Source organism: Nesoenas mayeri, assembly GCF_963082525.1.
Source record: "Nesoenas mayeri genome assembly, chromosome: 3".
NCBI lineage: Eukaryota > Metazoa > Chordata > Aves > Columbiformes > Columbidae > Nesoenas > Nesoenas mayeri.
In genome coordinates, this window is record NC_137544.1 from 47,993,190 (window position 1) to 48,016,595 (window position 23,406).

The 23,406-nt window shown below is 38.4% G+C and overlaps 1 protein-coding gene across 1 annotated transcript in view; it reads right to left on the reverse strand.

The window, feature by feature from the left end:
- Window positions 1-179: 179 nt before the first annotated feature.
- Window positions 180-23,406, reverse strand: part of AK9 (adenylate kinase 9) — a gene marked incomplete at its 3' end in the record, with an annotated part of 71,922 nt that continues 48,695 nt past the window's right edge. Inside the window, exons 23-37 of the mRNA XM_080341408.1 lie at window positions 21,305-21,423; window positions 19,392-19,611; window positions 16,995-17,057; window positions 14,978-15,187; window positions 14,064-14,282; window positions 11,074-11,287; window positions 9,916-10,117; window positions 8,632-8,778; window positions 6,842-7,062; window positions 5,474-5,670; window positions 4,786-4,949; window positions 3,967-4,065; window positions 3,785-3,887; window positions 3,110-3,224; window positions 180-382 (exon numbers count right to left, since the gene is read on the reverse strand). Of these exons, the coding sequence (XP_080197534.1) occupies window positions 180-382; window positions 3,110-3,224; window positions 3,785-3,887; window positions 3,967-4,065; window positions 4,786-4,949; window positions 5,474-5,670; window positions 6,842-7,062; window positions 8,632-8,778; window positions 9,916-10,117; window positions 11,074-11,287; window positions 14,064-14,282; window positions 14,978-15,187; window positions 16,995-17,057; window positions 19,392-19,611; window positions 21,305-21,423 (2,496 nt within the window). The remainder of the gene's footprint in view (window positions 383-3,109; window positions 3,225-3,784; window positions 3,888-3,966; window positions 4,066-4,785; window positions 4,950-5,473; window positions 5,671-6,841; window positions 7,063-8,631; window positions 8,779-9,915; window positions 10,118-11,073; window positions 11,288-14,063; window positions 14,283-14,977; window positions 15,188-16,994; window positions 17,058-19,391; window positions 19,612-21,304; window positions 21,424-23,406) is intronic.

Consider the following 23,406-nt stretch of genomic DNA (forward strand, 5'->3'; position numbering starts at 1 on the left):
GCTGAGTGATAAGCGTTACACAAAGCGGGACTCAAGACTTAAAGTTGTTTTAATTTAAACATTTTGTAGCTGAGAAGCTGCTCGTAGAAAGCGTGGCGTTGTTCCGCAGCCGCGCTCCGGCAGCGGCGCCCCGTGGTTACCCAGAGGGGGCGCTCGGTGGCGGGGGCGCGCAGCCGGCGCTACCCGAAGCCGGGGCTGGCGCCCTGCAGGGACAGGAACGTCCGCAGCCTGTCGTCCAGCCCAGGGGGTCTGCGCCGCGGCTCCCGGTAGGGCCCCGCCATGGCCGCCCCCAGGTAGGGCAGGAGCTGGCAGCGCTCCAGGAACTGCGCCAGCTGCCTCCGGTACATCTGCCGCACCGGCTCCGAGCTCCGGGGGTTGTGCGCTGCAAGAAGTAAACCGTGTGTCAGTGTCCCCTGTTGACTTAGTGGGGCTACATGATGGAAATTTTAAAAGCAGTCTACACCTGATGGTTTTATCCTCGATACAGATAGAAAGAACTGCAGTGGGTTCTGCCTGTTGACACCAAATAAAAACTTCAAGTCTGATATTTCAGAAGTTCCTAACTCCAAAAGGGTAGTGATATTCAGAAATATCAAGGCTTTTATAAACAATAACAAACATATTTTGTTACTTGTTTGTCCTTCAGGGGCCCATACTGGGATGAGTATTGTTTAATATCTTCATCAATGACATAGATGGTAGGATCGAGTTGCACCCTCAGCAAGTTTGCAGATGACACCAAGCTGAGTGGTGCAGTTGACACACCTGAGGGATGAGATGCCATACAGAGGGACCTGGACAAGCTCCAGAGGTGGAGCCATGTGAACCTCATTAGGTTCAACGAGGCTAAGTGCAAGGTCCTGCACCTGTGTTCGGGCAACCCCTGGTATCAATACAGGCTGGGGGATGAAGGAATTGAGAGCAGACCTGTGGAAAAGGACTTGGGGGTACTGGTGGATGAGAGATTTGGTATGAGCCAGCAATGTGCACTTGCAGCTAGAAGGCCAACTGTATCTTGGGCTACATCAAAAGGAGTGTGGCCAGCAGGTCGAGGGAGGTGATTCTGCCCCTCTACTCTGCTCTGGTGAGACCCCACCTGGAGTCCTGCATCCAGCTCTGGAGCCCTCAGCCCAAGACAGACATGGACCTGTTGGAGAGGGGCCAGAGGAGGCCACCAAGATGATTGGAGGGCTGGAACGCCACTATTAATATGAGACAGTCTGAGAGAGTTGGGGTTGTTCAGCCTGGAGAAGGTTCCAAGGAGACCTTATTATGGCCTTTCAGTACTTAAAAGGGGCCTGTAAGAAAGATGGGGCAGACTTTTTAGCAGGGCCTGTTGCAACAGGACAAGGGGTAAAGGTTTTAAACTAAAGGAAGAGAGATTCAGGCGAGACATGAGGATGTAATTTTTTACAATGAGGGTGGTGAAACACTGGCACAGGTTGCCCAGAGAGGTGGTAGATGCCCCATCCCTTGAGACATTCCAGGCCAGGCTGGACAGGGCTCTGAGCAACCTGATCTAGTTGAAGATGTCCCTGCTCATTGCAGGGGGTTGGACTAGATGGCCTTTGAATGTCCCTTCCAGCCCAAACCATTCTACAATTCTATATGCTCAGCTGCCATCAACTTCCCACTGAAATGGCACAGTCCAGGTGTGGCATGGCTGGCACTGGGCCACTGTGTCCTTGGTGCAACTGTTCTATGACCAAAATGCTTTGCCCATAAATAAACATGAGTTGACTGATGTTTCAGAGAAGGAAGGACGTGTCAAGGCCAAGAACTCCACAATGAAGAGAGTATTGTTTCTTTTCTTTCTTACCTCTCTGCCCTACATTAGTATCGAGTGCCAATTCTATTTTATTTTAATGGTTACATTGAAGCAAAGAGGATGGAGTGATTGAAGATAGCCAAATCGTAACAATTTTTTTTCCTGTAGATGGTACTTTATATCTCATTAGAAAAACTGGACGGCATGAAGGACTATGGTAGGAGATACTTCAGCCCACTAGCTTTAAATTGTAGACAACCGCATTTAACAGCTTCTGAGCGATTTTTTCAAGCATAGAGCGCTTACAGGAGTCAAGTTTGAAGGCCACTAAATCACTCTAGTGATGTATGGTTTCCTACACTTTTCCAGGAGTAAATCTCTCTGCATGCATGATTGATTTCCTATACCTTCTCGGATATTAAAAGCAATCCAGTATTGTTGTTAGAAAAGCTGCAGGAGCAACTAAACCACTGTTTCTTGTTCCCTATTTAAATGTGACGTTAGAGAGTGACATAAGTTGAAGATGAGAAAGTCTTACTTCAGATAGAAATAGGACGTAAAAAATTTCCAAGAGACCACAACGTGAAGCACTTTGATCAAGTTTTTGATCAAGGACGGCATGACTAGTCTGAAGAGAGTCACAATAATAAATAATGCTATATTTGCAAAGGAGATTTTTCAGTCTACCGGAATACTGCATCTTAAAGTTGTAAGCAGCTCTACCCAGTATTAGAAGAAGTATTAGGAGAACTTGTTCTCCTGGATTCCTATGGTCAAACTGTTTCTTGCTGCATGAGGAGAAGAGATCTGTGCACTTGTGTAACCTTTCCATTTCATCATCCAGTGCTGACAATGATTTAATGATGCAATGTATGAACAAAGCATTCCTAGCATGGACATTGTTATATTAGCAAAGCTGTGCTAACAATAGAATGAAAACAGTCTTTGTGGATGAAACAAACTACAGTACAAAAAGCAGTTTTGCTGGCTTAAGAACTGTACATTTATACAGGGGTTTATCGTGTGTCTATGCTGTTCGGTGGTCTTCCTGAACAAAGCTATGCTAGCAAAAACCTGTCATAGTCTGAGAAAATTCTGGAGGGCTCTGGGAATTGCATCAGGAAACACAGGATTTGAAGAACTTTAGACAAAGAATAAAAATCGCCATTATCTAAGAATAAGTAAAAATTCAAAATAACAAAAGCAAAGTAAAGTTCACCCACTGAACGGATTGACTTATAAAAGGCATAGGAAATCTACACAGATTGGTTATCAGTGTTGTATTGGATGATTTAGTGCACTTGTTTAATTCACTTGTTATAGCATTATTTTATATACTACCTTTTAAATGGCAGGCGACAAACAGCAGAGCAGTTTCTTTTACACTTAGGAAAGGAAATTTTGGCTTTAAGCAGCCTACTTCATTCAGAGCTTTTATCAGAGAAGCTGCTACTCCCTAAAGAAAGCAAACAGTTTTAGAAGACTCTTGCCGAAATCCAGAACAAAAATATATTCAAAGTCTGATCCTGTTGTCATGCAAATCTAACAATACAGGGCGATATCTAAATTGGCAAAATGTAGAAGATAAAAAGTAGTATAAAATAGGTAGGGAAGTGACCATGAATCTTTTTTTTTTTCCCATATTTATGTCTGAAAATGTAACCAACTATCATTAAATGATTCCAGACAGGCTTGTGTCCATCCTGATGTTAGAAATCAAAGCAAAACGTGATCTTGCAAGACAACAAAACAAAACAAAGGAGTCAGAAAATCCATTATATAATATTGCAGTGTATGATTTCCCTCTGATGATCTTACTTGTATTTTTTTTTTCCATTAAAGCTACAAATATCTATTATTTTAAAGGTTTTAAAACTTGTAAGTGCAGAATTTTCACTTTAATGTAATCCCATTAATAAACTATAGGACTCATATTGCCTTAAAAATGAAATAAACAGAGTGGTATATACTGTATATTGCAAAGTGGTGTTTTAAAATAGAAAAGCAAGAACTGGCCTGTTCAAGGTATCCGCATAAAGGAAGTGCAGTGAGTACTATTGGCTCCTTTATTGGAGGGAGTTTATGTGGCAGCTTCAGATTCCAGTACTTCTCTGGTAACCTAACCAGATAAAGTACGCACTTTTAAGACGTATAAACTGTGACACGATTAAAGATTAAAATGCAGTTAGTATATTCACCTCATAAACTTGAGAAGTTTTTCTTCGCTTTCAAAAATGTATACCTTATCTTGATACTTTGCTGCATACTCAATGTTGCCAGGCACCAGAGCTTCATATCTGAAGAGACAGAACAAGAAAGACCATTAATTCACAAGAAATGTAAAACATCATTTGCACAGTGTAAATTCATGAGCTGCTGGAAACCTTCTGGTAATTTATCAAGTATAGGAACTACAAAAAAGCAATTGGATTATCCAAGTTTCCACCACATGAGTGACAGTTACAAGGCTCAAAATCTGAGAAAGTCTCTGCTGCAAAATCTGTTTATTAAGGAACTTTTATAGTGCTTCTTTAGAGCTTCTCTAGTTAAAATGCCAGTCATGGTTTTTCAGGAGATTAAGGAGGGACAGCACAGAATTGATTCTTACCATTCTACCTTGATGAGAAATTCCTGCACACCGAGGAAAAGCAGTGGGACTTTATGGTGGAGTTTAATGGATTTTTTATAAAAATTGTAATAGATAGCTTTGCATCTACTAAGGTTTTGTGAGATTTGTTTGAACTTCTGAAGGCTTAAGATAGAGAAAACTCAAACTATATCCAAGCTGTCTTCATCACAAAAGACAGTAAGCCAACACAGATCCTGTAGCCGCATGAGTTTCAAAAGGTGATTTTACGTTGATTTCCAAAGCCAGAGGCACAATATGGAGAATTGTAATTGCTTTTCCTGTCCAAACCCTGAACACTATTAAAAAGCACTTTGAAAGTATTTCCTCATTAATATGGTAATGTAGGACACAGTCTGTAATTCAGCCCATGACAACTGCAGTGATGTACCTCTGTTTTCCATCTAGGTAAGTGACGGGACAGTATCCCTGCATTTCAGCGCTCAGAGGGAATAAGGCCTTCACGTCTGCCACAGTCAGTCTCTTCGGCAGCATGTCTGGGAGAGGGAAAGGTGCCAGTGGTGGCACATAAACCTCTGGTCTGCTCAAGAATTTCTGTAGAAAAAGAAATGACATGTTTTTATAATAAAGGAAGCACTCTCAAGATTTTCAGTCCAGCTCCAGAGGACTGGCTCACGCAATGTAGATACTTATTTCTTCTGCAACCCCTCTCTCAGTGCGCTGCTGCTGCTGCTCTCAGGTAATTAATTTCTTTTCCTGCCCACTCTCAGTTGAAGTCATCACTATCCGCCCTACCAGCCATCACTGTCCACTGCTGCCATTAGCCACTCTCTACCTCCAGTCTCCCCAAAACAGACCAGAAAAGGAGGAAATGGTTTTAAAATCAATGTTTGATCTATGACAATTTGTAAGAGGAGCTTTGGTTTGAATAGACGCTCTGCTGCATTTTGTCTGCCTAGACTTTTGACAGCAGAAGGATGCAGAACAAAAGCTTGAATACTAACACCACTAGTCTAACTCAGATGACATATTGCTTCTTTCTGTATGGAATCAAAGGATCCAACCAACAATGTTCCCCCTGCCCTTAATCCCTTCCCGACCCATTTTTTGACACTTACGTCCAGTTCTTCCTGTGAAGCCATTTTGTAATAGTGTCCTCGAAATTCTGCAGCGAACTGTAGTGACGACGTTACGGAGCAGTCAACCAATTCACCCTTTTCTGCAAGGCTGACGGGGCAGTACTGCCCAAACTCCCCCAGCCGATGCCGCAGCTCTTCAGGAGCGATACATAAATCAGCAATGCTGGCTGCTTTTCCTGTTAAAAAGAGCAATTAATAATGTTTTGTTAATGAAAGACACAGAAACATCAGACATTCCTATTCAGAAAAGTTGCAGTTTAGAAAATATCATAATTCATCATGTGGAAATGATGCAATGAAAATTACAATAGCAATTTTTATAGATTTATATTAAAATGAAGTTGCAATTTTACCAATTCATTTTAATAACATTTTTCTAGCACTGAAGAAATATAAGCATTATTAATGATCTGAGATACTCTGCATGCTTAACTTATTAGTCTGTTTTCCCTAGGACAGTTTTATTTAGTATTTATTTTTTTTACTCCGTTGTGTTGCTAAGGAGCAGTTCAGCTATTTTATTTCTTTACAATGGTGAAAAGAGAACAAGGTGTGAAGAAAATGTCTTGCAAATGCTACAGTCTATCTGAAAGAAATATATTCAAAATCTCGAATAAAATGTTATATAAACCCCAAGCTATTTAAAAATGGTGCTTTTCAAGCTTGATGTGAAAAAGTTAAATACTTTTAAAATATTTTTTGGCTTATGACTGCGATTTTTAAAAAGGGTGCAGCCACAGAGCTGTAAAAGTTAAAACCAAAAGGTGGATATAAGATAAGGAAGTCTGTTTGCCCTTTAGAGGAATCCTAGTTAAACTGTACAAGCATATTTTAAAAGATTACTTAATCATGACCAATGCTGACACACAAAAATTCAAGTGGGAACTGTGCCATTTCAGACTAAAGTGTTTTTCCTCTCACAGCACAGAAGTTAAATCAAACGGCACTTTTAACCTTAATTCTGAGCTGATAATTAACATTCTCCCCTCTTCCTCTATTGACACTTGAGTCATGCTGCAAGTCATAGTTCCCCTCATATACTCAGGGGTACCATTTGTGATTTGTCAGCCAGCGTTGAGGAATCTGCCACAGACCATGAGACCGCTGGTTTCTTTCAGCTGTATCCTGTTACCCTGTTCTTTGGAAAATGGCCTCAGGCTGCCCTGTGCTTGGTTTTGTCTTAGAGATCTCCTCAAGGTCTCTCCAGATGAGACTGAAGAATTTGAGGGTATGTATGCGACCAAGAATTAGCTTAATCCAAAGCAAGTTGAAGTTGAAATGCACTTGTTACATTGCAGCTTCTTAAAGAATCAACTATTATTCTGAGAAACTTTGTTTTTCTTTTACCTTCTCTTCTTTTTTCCAGGTATATTTGAATTTTTTTAACACCCACTTGAACTTCCTGCAGTACTTTGTTCCAGATCCACCACTTGCTCTGAAAAGCATCAATCACACACCAGTTCTGATGCTCCTTCTTATAGTAAGTCCTAATTGCGTCAATGTGCTGTTTATAGCAGGAATTTTTAATAGCTAGAATCTGTGAGCTGTCATGTTCAGGGTAGGAAGGTCTGAAGACAATGAAAAATAACACTGTTTTAATTTGAGTCTGAAGAATAGACCATTTCATTGACTTTCAAGTGTAAATTCTAGAGTCCACTTTAAGTCCTTTTTACAAAATTCTGCATATTTGAAACTCTAGAGCATATTTGAGAAATACAGCTTTCTTATTAGGAATATTAGCAGTTATGTATGAAAACCAGCATACTTCTGACAGTTATGTCCAGAAACGAAGACCAAAACTTTTGCTATTTCTGTCCCAAATACAACTCAATGATTTTATAAAGGACTTGGAATGTACCAGCACATATTGACTGACACGCACTACCAATGCACCATAAAATGGTACCCTAGACACAATGCTATGAACCCTTAAAATGCAAGTCAATTGTTTATTGAAAAACAGGCTTAAATTTGAATTATGTTGTTGTTTTTAAATCAAGGAGAGGCCATAATCCTTGGATATATTTTGAAAACTGTCTGTCATTTACATAAATGAAAATAATCTATCTGACCTCTAAAAATATTGTGCAAGACCAGAAGAGATATTTTGACTAGAACATAGAAGGATTTTTTGTTCTGGTTCTTAATTTAAATGATGCCAAAAAAAAAGGATAAAATTCTATTTTAATAGGATTAGTTTCTCTGTAAGTTGTACCTTTCAGAAATATCTGATATTGCACATTTGAATTGTATTTAAGCCTATGAAATAGAATTAGTTTGGTATTTAAAATGAGAAGTTTAAAGTAAATGCTTTCTAAAAGACAGCATTAATTTAATTTTTTGCAATGCAAATTGTCTTTAGGCTTTCAGTAAACAATTAAGCATTATACTGATTACTTGATAAAAAGAAAGAGACAAAATGAAAGAGACATGCAATAATGCTCTAAGCTATCTGGGACTTCTTAGAAACACTTCCTCTAATGAGAACCAGGTTCTCATACAATTTAATTTTAAGGTGAATGTTCTGTTCTTTTTAATTCTCTGTCCATCTATAAACTACTTACTGCTTTTCCTCAAAAACAACCAACAGCCCTTTAAAGAGAATATTTATCTCCTTAGAAAAACAAAGCAAAGCTGAACTGATTAGATGAGTAACTCATTAACTGTATACATTATTAAAATAGACATTGTTTGCATCTTTTTAAAAGAACTCCAATTAAGACTTAAAAAAGAGCTTATTAGATGAAATATCAATGTCCCTTATGATGATAATAATTGAATTGATGAATAATAAACTTCAGCAGCAGAGTGAACTAGTAACATTTAATTAAAACCAATTAAACGAAGCAGTGGGGGCTCAACATTGCACATCAGTGACCTCAGCCATGCAAGCAGGGGGTCTGGCCAGAGCTCGCCACAAATTCCTCTGGCCTCTTATGTCTCCATTTCTGGTCTATGGAAATCAAAGCATTGGAATGTAGAGGGACTGGCGTCTGTGTCTTTTTGCATGTGGAGTTTGGGACTGGGTTATGCACCAGCTTAGATACAGCCTCTCTGTCTACAGCACTGAGGCACATAAATAGAGAAATGACAATATCATGTGGATAAAAATAATTGCGATCAGGGAGCATCACTACCTGTCCATGCTTTCCATATCCAACAGGGCTCTTCTGAACACTTCCTTTGCGTCCATATCTAATTCAAAGATTTTTGCTGGAATTATCCTTGCTGATTCCAAGAGCTTTACTTGTTTTTTTGTTACAGGATATCCATCAATCACAACTCTGCATACAAACAGAAACAGAAAGAGTTTTATTAAGAAGTCAGTTTCTAATTAACCTTTAAGTCTATGAATATTCCTAGTACGTTCTCAATAGAGACAAAATTCTACACCCATGTCATGATGCCATCACTGTCCTGACTTGATAGGCACAGTCTTCACTCCTAAGAATTTGCAATCAAATTTTAAAGAAAGTAAAGTAGATAGAATGATAAATAGTAAACAGTAAAAGAAATACACTTAGGGCAAAAAGTATAGAAATGTAAATGGATGGCTCTGACTTAAAAAACTTTAAAATTCTGATACATCAGTCATTCGGAAACATAATTTTAACAATGGGAAATCTCCATATGCATTGGGAAGAGTAATTTTCAAAGCAAAAAGTAAAATAATTTGCAGTACTTGAAGAGTTTTTTTAATCACATTGAAGAATAAATGCTTTTCACAGGATAGGCAATACTGGAGCAAAGCACACTGAAACAATATTCCAGTATTTAACATGAAAGAAAAGTTGAAAGAATTCTGATCTCAAGCTCAAATAATTTTCAGAGATTATTCCAGAATTGCTTTTCTCTGTAACAATTCCCCTTTTTAGGAAGAGGAATTGAATGTCCTGAAATCACGATCATGAAGCATTTTAAGTCTGCCAGTTTGGAAGGTGTTTCAGTGATGGAGAAAGAGCTTAGGAAATCAGGATCACATATGTATGACGGGGAAAGACTCCCTTGGTGTCTGTTCCTCCTTAATAACTTCAGTTGTTAACAAAGCTGGAAAAAACCTTGAGTACTGAACCAGTCTGCATGACCAAAGAGAATCAGATGCATTCAAGTTGGTACTGGAGTTGGTATAAGAGAGATAAAATCATAGTTCTCAAAGGATAATTGAAAATATTGGCTTATTGACTGAAAAAAGGTAACTTTTGGAAAACATATTACTTGTATTTATGGGAATATACATACTTGAAAATTGCAGAAAATTATGCTTCAGTCTGTTTTTCCAGAGTAGTGTGAAAAACCTCAGTTTGGCTTGATTATTTTATCTTGAAGTGAAATTGTTTGACAGTGACAACATGGGAATCGCTGCCTATGAAGGGACTGGCATGTCTGGAAAAAAATCCCTCAAACCCAAACAAGACTCTTACCCAGTGGTGTTACACACAGGATTCATCAGAGCCACATCGAGAGCCTGGATGGCCAGTTCATCAGGTGCGGTCTGTCCTTTGTGAAGATGCTGATTCAGCGCAAGTGCCAACTCACTGTCTGGCTGCTGGTTTAACACCAGCCGTATGGCCTGTCCTATACTCAGGCGCTGTAACCCATACACACTTGCAAACTTCTTGGCAACTGCAAAACATTTTGATTTCAACACCCAACTTTTAGGTAAGCAACATCACAACCTAGCGGTCTGTTAAAGTATGGCTTTAGTCTTAGAACTAACTGCTCAGCTCATTCCCTGGGTCATTCCCAATGCCTAATCTTAGTAAGTGGGTCCCTAAATCCTCTTGTGCCCCTAAAGAGTCCATACCTTGGCATATGTGCAGAGGATACACAGTGCACTAACAGTCTTCAGTTTAGCACAAACCTCAGCAGCAATAATCAGTATTATTACAAGATATGTTAGAAAATGTTATTTCACTGCTACCCCTTTTACAGATCTGCCTAGCAGCTAGACCATGTATCCAGGAAATGGAGAATATGGTTAAAATTTCCTCCTTAATATGAGATAATTTGAACCCATCTCTTCTTTTTCTAACACCCTATTCTAATCATTAAGCTATGGTGTAAGCTGAATTTTTGCCTCCTCCAGTTAAAGGCAGAGTTCTGTGGATTGAAAGAGTCATGGAGAAAGAAGGAGAGGGGAGAAAGATGGAAATCTTGGGGTTTTTAATCTAGAAGTTTAGAAACAGACTGGAGAATGTGGAGTTTTGAGTTCTGGTCCTTGATCCTATAAATATTTTTTCACTTTACATTCGATCATATTGACTGAAAGAAATAAGAAAAAACCCCAAAATAATCAGAAATAATATGAGGCATATAAGTAGTGTAAGTCAAGATTTTCTACGTGCCAGTCCAGGCCACTTAACTTCTTAAGATGTTGGGATAAAATTCAGATGGTCAAGACATAAGTATCTGACTGTCAAATGAGACACTAGATAATGTAACTAAAAGATTCTGTGCCCAGCAAGAAAAGCAAGAAGACCAACAATATTAATGGTTTATGATTTTTTAACAGCGGTAATCACAGATTCACCTTCAGTCATTAGAAAAGGTTTTGCTTTATAGATAATACTGGCTCCTACCTGTAGTCTTTCCTGATTTTGGAGGTCCCACAATTGCAATCTTAACTGGCACAGCTGGTTTAGCTTTTGGCTGACAAATATATTTGATGGGATTTTTCATAAATTTTTCTTTATTTTCTTTACTTGAAAAGAAATAAATGTATTGTCGATGGATTACAGGAAAGACACTGCTTTCATGGCTTTCTTGTGGCTTGATTACTTCTCCTTCACTTAGCTGTAGCATATACAAAATGGGAAGCAGTTGATTAGGTTTGACAAAATCTCTTCTGAGCAACAACTCTATGAAACAGACCATCAAAGCATTCTGAAATTCATACATATGAACATAATACTTTGTCTAGGTCTGAAGAATTTCCATACATATGCAATTCTTGTACAAAAAGATGAAGTAAACATTGAAGAGAGAAAGAATATTCACTATTTCCAGCAGGTGGTACCGTAACACTTTCTGTCCATCAGGAGAGTGTAGTCAGAGAGGTATAGCATCATACTTTTTAATTTTCAGAGAATAAAGAAAATAATTTTATTCCTCTGTGAATTAAAACCACTTATCTGCCTGACAGTAGAAGATATACTGAGAACATTGTATTCAGCAGAAGTCATGTACAAATTAAGAAAACAGAAAAGAATATCAATACTTGGATTGTGGTGAAGTGTAGAAACACAAGGCAAGCCAAAAGAGCTTTTGGTAAAATACATACACTGCTGATGAAATCTTTTCAAACACATCAGACAGCCCACTAGGAATTCTGTAGTGCTGATGAATCATTGAGATGTAAGAGGGGCACTGATGGCAGAAACGGTCATTGCAGAAATGCAGGATTCCTTACATCACTGTTCACTGTGGAAGAACTATGCCCCTGTTGCAGCCCTTCTTGGAGGAACTGCCTTAAAGTGTCAATAAAATATGTTTTAGAACAAACTGCTGACATCTGTTGAAAAAATTGCCAAGACCCAATGATCCTGAGGGTCTCTTCCAACCGAAATGATTCTGCGATTCTATATTCACCACGCAGTTCTAAAGGGACTCAGAAGTGAAATTGTTAGTGGGTATGTATGTGTAACCTGTTGCTTACGTTGGCCACTTTTCACTAAAAAAGGAAGGTGGACAAAGTGACCATTTTTTGTAAAGGCCTTGAGGACTGATCCTGGCAAATCCAACCCTGTATTGAGCAAATTAAAATATATGAAGGAAAAAACCCAGTAGTTATTTGGCATACATAATGGATAATGGGGAAGAGCCAACTCGGCTGCTTGTAGATGGAAATCAGACCTCACAACTCTACTGGTATTCTTTGAAGGAGTCTGTAAATATATAGATAAGTTGATCTGGTTGTTACAGTAAGAGATGAGATTGTTCTGCTGTGTGGCATTACCTTGCCAGACCCTTCTCTGATTCTTAGGTTCCTCTTCTTGCATAAAGTCATTTCAGGGTGTTTGCCCTCAATTTGTAAGATGTCAGGAGTCTGTTCTACTGTATATTTGCTCCCGTTCCTCCTTCAGCTCATTTTTATTCTCTGCTTATCTAATCAGTTGCATAACTACTTCCCTCGCCCCCCAATTTAATCTAAAAATAATTGGCGTATACTCTATCAGCCTTTCTACAAAAAAACCTCTGGTCCTTAATCAATTTCATAATTTCTGTTATATCTTCAAATACCATCAAAATGATCCTATTTCCCCTTCATTGTTGTCAGCACATACACTTCCACTATGAGCACACCACTCTGATTTTATCTAATAGCTTTCTATGACTTCTTTCTTCTAAACGAATTGTACTTTTTGGTTGGTAAAAAAACACTGTACAGCATAAATCAATGAACTGGAGAAATGAAATGACAAAAATGTAGTGAAATCTAATAGAGCAAAGTGCAGGGTCTAGTGTGTAGGGACTATTAATAGTTTCACATATAAACTGGGGTTCAGTAATTGGAAATGACAGAAGAGAAGAAATATCTGCTTCTGTTAATAAGTCCCTAGATTATGAGATTCCAATTTGATGCACTCATGGAAAAGGCAATTCTGAAATCCTAAAACATTTTAAATAAGTATTTTGATTATATGAAACCGTAGTAAGAGCTGATCTATATTCAATTCTGATTGCCAAGTTTCTAGAAAGATAAATGTGATCTGGAACAGATGAAGATCCAACATGACAGCTATACAAAAGCAAATAAAAGTTACTTAATTAGCATAGTAAAATAAAGGCTGAAGAATGTTTCCGTCAGGAACTTACTGTTTTCTATATCTTGTTCACTGTATGGATTTTTTTATCAATCCTCATTTTCATTTCTGATTTACTCACGATCCAACCTGCTTTTATTTCCATGATTAAAAAAAAAAATTAACCTACTAACATTTCACTTGCTACCGATAGAACTTTATCAGCCCACTTTTGGGGATAGACATGAGTACTTTCTGACCTCAGCTTTCCAGATCTCTAGTAAAATACTATGGAATTAGATTTGTTGCTTTTCAAAGTTTGTACATTTTGACAACGAAGAATTATTGGTGATGAATTACATGCATGTAACATTTGTTGGTTTATTTTTTTTGCCACTGATAGCCTTGGTGGCCACCTGTGTGGCTCCTTACAGATTCAAACCCCAAATCCTTTTGTTTTGTTTTCACTGCTTCTGGAAGGCTTTAAGACCTTCTCTGTTGCCTTTGTTTTGCGGATCATTAAGTATTAAGCATTTTTTTCTGATTCAGTGCCACCTGTAATTGTTGCTGATCCTAACAACAAATTTTATGCCTCTCAGCCTTAATTTAGCTGCAACAGTGAAAGACTAACATCTTTCATTGTCAATGCTTGCCATGTTTTGTGTATATTCAGCGGTGTGGTTTTGATTCAGTAATGTAGTTTTCATTAAATATTTCTGGTACTAGTTGCTACTGTCTGATAATACTTTTTAATATTAATATTAGCTTGTGTTTTTTTTTAAAGTATCACTTCTTGAAAATATTCTTCAGCTATTTAAGAACATTACCTTGACTGGATCCCACCGACCAAAAGAACTTGGAAATTTATATAAGCAAGCTAGCATCTTCTGTGCAACAGGCAAACTTATTGGGTAACATTTCTCAAAAATGCTTTCACGATTTTCCACTAGAGAATTCAGCTTGCTATATATTTGGTAGCGCACAATGCGAGGCTTCCGTCCTCCATTGATCTCAATTTGTGGTATTAACAATTTCTCAAATTCTTCCTAGTTAATGAAAACATAATGAAATATTAGAATCATAAACATGATCAGATTTGTAATAATGACTGTCAGCAAGATTTTCTGTGAAATATTAAGGATTTCTTGAGCATGTTCTCAGTCACCGTAAGTCAGCACAATCTGATTTGAGATGAGAATTGGTCTTCCTGCCCATTGAAGTTTAAATTATCCAGCCCATATTAGATATCACACTATTTAAAAAATAAAACAAAATTATGATCTTATAGTTAACTTTGAGGAATCTACTATGATAAACTGAAAGCTTGAGAAGTATCTTTCATTGAAAAAAAAATACCATTCTTTCCCTACTCCAAACAATTTAGGATGGCTTGTTTAGTTACCCTAAAAATATTGCTGCGCTCTGGTGACTTACTGTTCATAGTCTGGTTGCCTGCATCAACTGACCTGTCAAAAAGGAAATAAGGACGCCAAGACTCTCTAGATCTACCAAAAAGTGTTCTTTGTTTTTTTCCCCACAATATCAGTCTTACAAATTATCTACTTTTTGAAGCATATAACTTCTCACTACAGCCTTTATCTTGCTCACGTATTTAAATCATAAGTGCAGCACAATTGTTTAAGCACTATAGTTTTTGAATTTGACAACTAAAATAAACCTGAAAACTCTTCTTGTGTCATGCAATCATATAATTTAACAAAATCAGCAGTGGAATAAGTACCTGTACACCTTGTAAACCCTCTGTTTCTGAATCAAACTTCTCTGAAATTTCGTTTTGGATGCGGTCAATGGCATCAGCCTCCTGTTCTTCTTCAGACTCTTCTTCTTCTTCTTCTTCAAAAAACTCTTCTTCAAGTATAGCTTCAATATCTTCATTTTCATTCTCATCTTCTTCCTCAGTGTCTTCAGAATGCTCCTTATTTGCTAAAGCCTATAAAGGTAAAATGTTTTGGTTTATGTCTATGATACAGATATTTTGAAGGAATATATGATATTCTTGTCTCCTTTTTAATTAGAAAAATCATTAATTCAATAAAACCACATTTTGGGGCATCATTTATTGTAAGCAAAAATCTAGTAAATTCTAGAATCATATTTCAGAAGAAAATACAGAGGTATTGCATAGTGCATGCAGTGAAAGACTGTACCAGTTCCAAGAGTGCTTAAAAAACTCAGGTGCTACACTGCACTTTTGATAAGAGGAATATTTTTCTTATACATGGTATTGTAGTTTGGCAGGACTTGTTATAAACAAGCTTGTTAGCTGAAAGTGTATTTGGCAGAATTTCATGAACAGTCAAGTAGTACATTAATGAAAATATAAGTATACCTTGTAATTGAGTTTGAGCAGAAATTCTGGCACAATCATGTTCTGGATTAACCATAGATTTGACAGGGTACCTGCAATTAGTGGGGTGTATTTGGTTTGTGTGGCAAGGTTTTGGTAGTGGGGGGGGGCGGCTACAGGGGTGGCCTCTGTCAGAAGCTCCTACAAGTTTCCCCCATGTCTGATAGAGCCAATGCCAGCCAGCTCCAAGACAGACCGGCCACTGGCCAAAGCTGAGCTCATCAGTGACAGTGGTAGTGCCTCTGAGGTAACATATTTAAAAAGGGGACAAAAAAATCTGTGCACCAGCAGCTGCAGCAGCCAGAAGAGAGGAATGAGAATATGTGAAAGAAACAGCTCTGCAGACACCAAGGTCAGTGAGGAAGGAGGTGCTCCAGGTGCCAGAGCTGAGATTCTCCTGCGCTGTGTGGTGCAGACCGTGGCGAGGTGGCTGTCCCTCTGCAGCCCATGAAGGTCCACAGTGGAGCAGGTGGATGTCCAAAAGAGGCTGGGACCCTGTGGAGAGCCCCTGCTGGAGCAGGCTCCTGGCAGCACCTGTGTCCCCAGGGCGAGAGGAGCCCAGGCTGGAGCAGGTTTGCTGGCAGGACTTGCGACCCTGTGGGGGACCCACACTGGAGCAGTTAGTGAAGAACTGCAGCCCTTTGGAAGGACTCACATTGGAGAAGTTTGTGGAAGACTGACTCCCGTGAGAGGAACCACAGGCTAGACCAAGGGAAGAGTGTGAGGAGTCCTCCCCTGAGATGATGAACTGACTGCAACCTGTGTTGCCTGTCCCCCTGCGCTGCTGGCAGGGAGGACATTGAAAAATCGGGAGTAAAATTAAGCCTGGGAAGAAAGGAGGAGTGGGGGGAAAGTGTTTTAAGATTTAGTTTTTATTTTCTCATTATCCTACTCTGATTTGATTGGTAATAAATTAAATTAACTTTCCCCAGATTGAGTCTGTTTTGCCTGTGACAGTAATTGGTGAGTGATCTCTCCCTGTCCTTATCTTGACCCACGAGCCTTTCATTGTGTCTTCTCTCCCCTGTCCAGCTAAGAAGGGGAGTAATAGAGCAGCTCTGGTGGGCACCTGGCATCCAACCAGAGTCAACCCACCACATGGGGCTACTCTTATGCTTACAAATCAGATGTATTAAATACATTCGTGTTTTGGTGAATTGGAGCATAAATTGAGAATTCATCTAAAATTTTTTATAGTGCTCGTGAGTCAATAGTTTCTAAAATGATTTAAACATCATGTCAAATTATTTTTGAAAGTAGAAGTTTCTGATAGTCTGCTTTTACTATTCTACATTGACTTGAAAAGTCTGTGACTAAAACGTCTAGAAATTTCTAAGATACAAATCCAAGCACTTATCCTTAAAATCTTTCTTTTAGCTTGTTTTCTTACCTCCTGTTTCTTTTGTCTTTGTTCTGCTAAAAGTTCTTCTCTCCTTCTAGCAATCTGCTCATCCTGTTAGTGGAGAAAGGATGTAAGACAATGATATTTGCTAATAAAAGCTCTCCTCTGAGAATTGCTAATGTGACCTAGAATGAATGTTAAAAATCTGTTTATAGATGCTTCTAATGATAAAAAATGCTACCTGTGCAGCTTGAAATTTTGCAGTCCATATACAGCTCTCTACTAGGTGAACATCGAAGTAAATTTTAGTAAAACTTCTAAGACTGAAATTAGCAGGGAAAAAAACTGTGATTCTGATGACACTGAGAATATTATAGTATTTATATTGGTAAGCTATAGTGTTTCTAAACTTTTAGGTGGTTTCTCCCATTTGGCAAAGGGGTGACTGAGCATAGTATTAAATGTGTGCTGCCCAGTTTTGACCAAGTTATAAGCATTTGAAATACAGTCCCCTTATGTCCTCAGTAGATACTTGTCAAATAGCAGATGGCTAAATACTAACTCAGAAGTAATATACAGTAGCATTCTTCTTAAGGCCAGTGTGGTTGATGGTTATTCAACCTGTAATTGCTGTTCTTGCACACTGTAATACTGTCCCCTGAACTGAGATCAGAAAAACTAAGACTGTCAATACACTGGCAACAGTGCGATTTTAGAAATCCATGTTAAGTCCAAGTAAGTGGTCTGGTGTTCCTCAGTGACATAGCACTGCAGGTGTACTCATTGCTCTCAGTATCCTGTTGCCAGCTGCTTCTGCTGGAGAAAGAAACTCCGGGATAGCGTTCAACTGGTCTGCTTTTCCCAGGCCTTCTGTATGTTGTCCAGCTTTAGTAAGAAAAGAGGAATAAGAGTATACCCACCAATGCTGCATGCTCACACCACCTCCTGACTTGCTCACCAACTGGATGCTATGCAAAAATACTCAATGTGTAACTAAAAACTATATTGCAATATGCATAAGCAAATATATCAAATTGCTGTCATTTAGGAAATCCTGATTCTGTTCTTTCCTTATTTCTTAATGTCTTTTGCAATTTCTGTCACTGCTTTGTGTATGTATTTTAAACAGGAACCTGTTGTTTTCCATTGTCATCAGGAGCCATTTTGATGCCTACACTGTTCATTAGAAGTTTGGACCCTAGGATCCGTAGCACAGGTATTTGCCACTTGAATTATCAGAGTAACTGCTTACAGGGTGAGCTCAGTGCAGCAAAGTAGGCTGGTCACTAGAATGCACCTTTTCCAGCAAGATTGGCAACTTGCATCAGGAAGGACTAAATAAAAAAACTACTTTACCTGTCCTAGATTGTATGCATTGTCACAGCCAGCCTCTGGCACAAGCACTTCAGAAAACTTACTGGTTCTGTACGAGCATTGTCCCAAATTATATTGTATTAACTTTCTGTGTGTCAGCTGCTCTGTAGTAACTTGCACTCTATAGTAACATATGCTCAGACCTTTTCTGATAGTACATGTGAAGCACTTTATCTCACTTTTATAGAAAGCTAGGAAACTTGAATAATTTTCATGTGCTGACTGTAAATGTCTGTATAGAGGTTTCAGGTGACTTCCATTAACTGATAACCTGTTCAGTAGTAGGCACAGCTTTGCTCAAATGGGAGACTGTGCAGCTGCAACAGCACAGAGACTGTGCCTTAGTCCTACTCATAGCATCATAGAATGGTTTGGGTTGGAAGGGACCTTAAAGATCATCTAGTTCCAACCCCCCTGCCATGGGCAGTGTCACCTTCCCCTAGACCAGGTTGCTCAAAGCCCCATCCAACCTGGCCTTGAACACTTCCAGGGATGGGGCATCCACAGCTTCTCTGGGCAGCCTGTTCCAGTGCCTCATGGGGAAGAATTTCTTCCTTATATCTAATCTGAATCTATCCTCTTTCAGTTCAAATTTCTGTGCAGAGTATGATAGTTGGAAACACAGACACATACACTGTACAGTACCTATGAAGTCAGCCTATGGGAGATGCAGATCAGCTCAACAGCCCATGCTTAGGGAATCCAGGATACAACAACAATAAGGTGCGTGAGACATGTATTTGATTTTTTTACGGCTATATTCACTCTCTCCATCTAGTTGCCTTTTGCCCAGAACTTTCCAGGTGCCTAGCATTGTCAGATACTTTTCTTGGACTGTGAGATATCTAAACTCCTGCACAAATTAATTGCACAGAGGAGGATAGGAGCCCTAAATTGCTTTTGGTTCCCATGGTGAATCTAGGAATGCTGTGGATGTGTGCGGCTGTGTCTTCTGCTCCCACATGTGTTTCTCTGTTTGCTCTTCACTGCTTTGGGTGTTTTAGAATCTGTGTTCAGACCTCTGCTGCTGCTGAAATTGCAAAAAAAAGGTAGACAGGATTAAAAACTTACCCTTATTTTTGCTTTCAGGTCTTTCAGTTTCTTTTTTTTTTCCATTTTTTTATGTTGTCTTTCTTTCCATTTTTGCAGACGTGGAGGAAGAAAGCGGTCAAGAACATCACTTTCTTCTACTTGAATATAAACCGCAACATCAGGACAGAGTCCTCGTTCTGACAAATACTGGGCTTCATCTGGAGTACGAGGGAAACCATCCAATATGAATCCTGTGGACCTAATTGGAAAAGAACATATTTACCATCACACAATGTATTTTAAAGTGCAACACAGTGAAAATGCAATTAATTTGAAAAAAAACCCCAACAAACTCCCTTATTAAATGTATATGTTAAGAGTAAACTTAAAAAAATACTTTCAGGCATTACCTTTGACAATGTAAAACTGATACTTAACTATGTATTTTAATTGGTGTACCAACAAATGTATTTCTTCTGAGGTTTTAACATGCAGAGGTTGTTTAAAAATAGCTTTAAAAAAGCAAAATGAATTGTGTCCTCAGTATTGCTTGTGTGACTCTAAGAACAGTACTTCTTTGCCACTGCTCTTAAAACAATGGAAAGTGCCCCAAACTTTACTTTGGTAACATCTGCCACAGAAAGCTTGTTACCTGAAAATTTAATTTTCACAAATGCCTGACAATTCTCTAGTATAGGATGAGAATTTTGCCACTCAGCATGACCTACGTCTCCCTTCCTGCAGATATTTAACACATGTCAGATAGGTCAGGAAAACTCTATGGCTTGTTGGAGCTCTTACAGTCTCAAATTATATGAGTAGTTGTGTAAAGCTGAATATTGTGTTAATAAGTTAATATTTCTTTTTATTAGTTTAGTCCTTAATAGGATGCATTGTAAAACTGCAGAAGACCAAAGAGGCCACAAGAGGTAGGAGTGGATGGAAGAAAGAGGTGGTCCTGGATGCTGTGGAAAGAAGTTGGAGGGAGGACATCAATCATGATATATATCGTGATGAAGGTTCTCTTCTGCTGTACAGTCCCCGATTAAACTGAATTTATATAATATCATGACATTATGTGTAATGCTGGGCAATTTTTTGTCTCGGTGCATTTGTTTTTTCCTCCCTATTTTTACACCATTAAGAGAACATTGTCCCCTATCTGTGGGCTGACAGGACAAAAGTTTGTGTGATGGCCTTGTTTATTCTTTTTAAGGCATTTCTCATACTGTTATGAATTGAAACCTACTGGTCAAGCTGCCAGCAGTTATGATCTGGATGGAAATGTATGGAATAGATAGGACATGGAAAAAGGGTTTTTTCCCTGCAATTACATTTCCTGGCAATTACATCATAAAAAAAAAACCCAAAAATGAGTGTGCTTGCTAGGAGTTGATGATTTTATTTATTTATGGAACAATAATCAATGTTTATCACAGTGTTATGGATGTACTTTCTGATACAAAAGGAAGTCTGTTGTGGATATATCACTGGAGTGCAGATTGTGATGAAGGCACAAGATAACCTGATTCTGTGTTATTTTGGAGACCATTGTTACTTTGCTTTCCACACAATATTTACAATATATCAAAACCAACAGTTACAGCTGGATTCCTGCTCTCCATATTTATTAATTACATGAAAACATAAAAGGTTTGTTTTCATATCTATCCTGCAAGCCCATGAAAACTACCCTGTTATTCAGGAGATTTAATCAAATTCAAGTGCACTAAGTACTTTTGCCCAGTCCTGTGGAGAGTGTATGAGACATTATATCGCTGTCAAAATATCAATCAAAATAGAGCAACAAAACCAAAACTGAGAGGTAGGTCACAATTCATAAAAAGTACAAGAGCATCGAAATAATGTCTGCAATAGTTATTTGTAATTGTGGACATAGTGAATTACATACTTCCTAAGATTAATTAAGGTGAGAATCTAATTACAGTTACCGGAACGGCTCTTTCCTCCACCAGTCAGGAACAATGTTATCAAGTACTTCTGGAGGCAGTTCCTGATTATCCACTAGATTGGCTTTGATTGCTTCTTCCTCTTCAGTTAACTCCAGTTCCTTTATATAAAGAAAATCCACAAAAAATGAAAACAAAACAAAACAAACCCCAAACTGAAACCAACCAAACAAAAAGCACAGAAAGACAGATCTGCCCGACACTTCTGTGATTCTGTGACACTACCTTCATTTGATTTAAATCGGCAGAAACGAAGTAAACTAATTTGCCACATTTCACTGTACTACATTATTAATTTTGAGATATTTTTGTTGTGCTTGGAGTTTAGTAATTCCCTAATGCTGGGGCAATTGCTGCTGTATGAGTTTTAATGAAACCTAAACCCAAACACAATCATACATATGCTCAATTCAGAGGAATAGAAACTGAGATGATCACAGTTTCTCCTAATTGCCTGCAAGAAGTTTTCCACTTAGTTACACATGTTTGCATGCCGGAAGACTATCTGCTCTACATCAGAATGGTTTATTACTTTTTAAAAGCAACTTTTTTATCTTTTGATGCAATCCAAAGAAAGACGTCAAGGAAAGGTATGTGAGGTTACTGCGCACAGGCACATGACCAGACATCAGAAAGGCAGTGATGTTCTACAGAGCAGTAGTACTATTAGTGACTGGCCAGATGCAGACCATTCAAATACCAAATGTAGCTCTTAAATTCTTGCCAAAAACTATTTTTTTTCAGAACAAGTAACACTGTGAGATTCATACGGATGAGGATGCACTTCTCATAGAATGGTTTCCTGACACAAACGGCAGTAAAAAAGAATGAATAGAGGGTATACATTGGTGATTCTGGATCAGTTTACACCAGTCACAATATCAAAATACATGTTTTTACAAGTATACTGTCCAAAAGAAAACATTAGAAGTCAGAAAATATCACTGTTCCTGACCTGCTGTGTTAATTTTTCATGATAATATTCACAGAAAAAGAAAATGCTATTTTCTACTTAGTTGATATTTTTTCCCTGAAAACAGAATGGCAAAGTTTGTAAGAGAAATGTGTCTGGTATCCTTTAAAGAGTTCAGTACTTTTTCTGCCATTCCTTACACAGGTCTCATTTGTAAAAAGTCATCTATATTTATTAAGAAGACTGGATATGGACTACCAAAAGAGTGTGTTTTTTAATGGCAGCGGCCATCAAACATGCACGTAAGCTGCATCCAAAGTCACTTGGAGAGAAAACTTAACATGCTGCTGGTTATTCCCCTGATCCTCTTAGCAAATGGATTTAAGTTGTCCCTTGATATTCTTTTGTGAATTTATTACAAAGTTCTGCTGTCCTTTCCTCATGTAGTAGTCATATAAACCCACATTGCTCAACAATTTGTTAGCACAACCTGTCAGAAAAGAAAGGAATAATCCTTTTTAACAAAAGGATCCAAAATTATTCAGGAACCTCCGAAATGATGGTAGGGGGCTGCTTGCTGCAAGAACATGCCTGAATCAGCATTCCTATGCCGGACATCTGTTCTGATAATGTAGCCAAAAGAACTTGAGAACATGCTGGCAGCCACAGGTCTAATGTAGTGTGTGTGTAAGTAATATTTTCTCTAGCTCCTGACCCAGAAAATATATTAAAAGATATTTTATGGCGTAATGGATACCTAAGAAGGCCAAGTGGCAGCCAGATCTGTAACACAAAGGCATCTTGAAAGCAATGTGTGAAGTGGGAGAAAACAGTAAACCCATATAAAAATGTATCACTGATACCACCACTGCAGATAAGCTGTTGAAACTGCATTCGTATTGATAAAAGAAAAGAAACATGAGATGTATACTCTGGGTACAGAAAAGAGAACACCTCACATTGCGATGGTTCAAAGGACAAGGTTGCTCCCCAGACCTGTCAATGCTGTGAGGGCTTTGTTTGAGACATATTTAAACAACCAGGATGATGTATTTTTGCTGAACTTCCCAGACTGCATGGCATGTTTTATTTGCTTTTAGTATTTTTCCTTTGAGTGTTATAGCTGACCTTTACCTTAAGCTTTGATAGATACGCTTCTAGCATCTTGTGC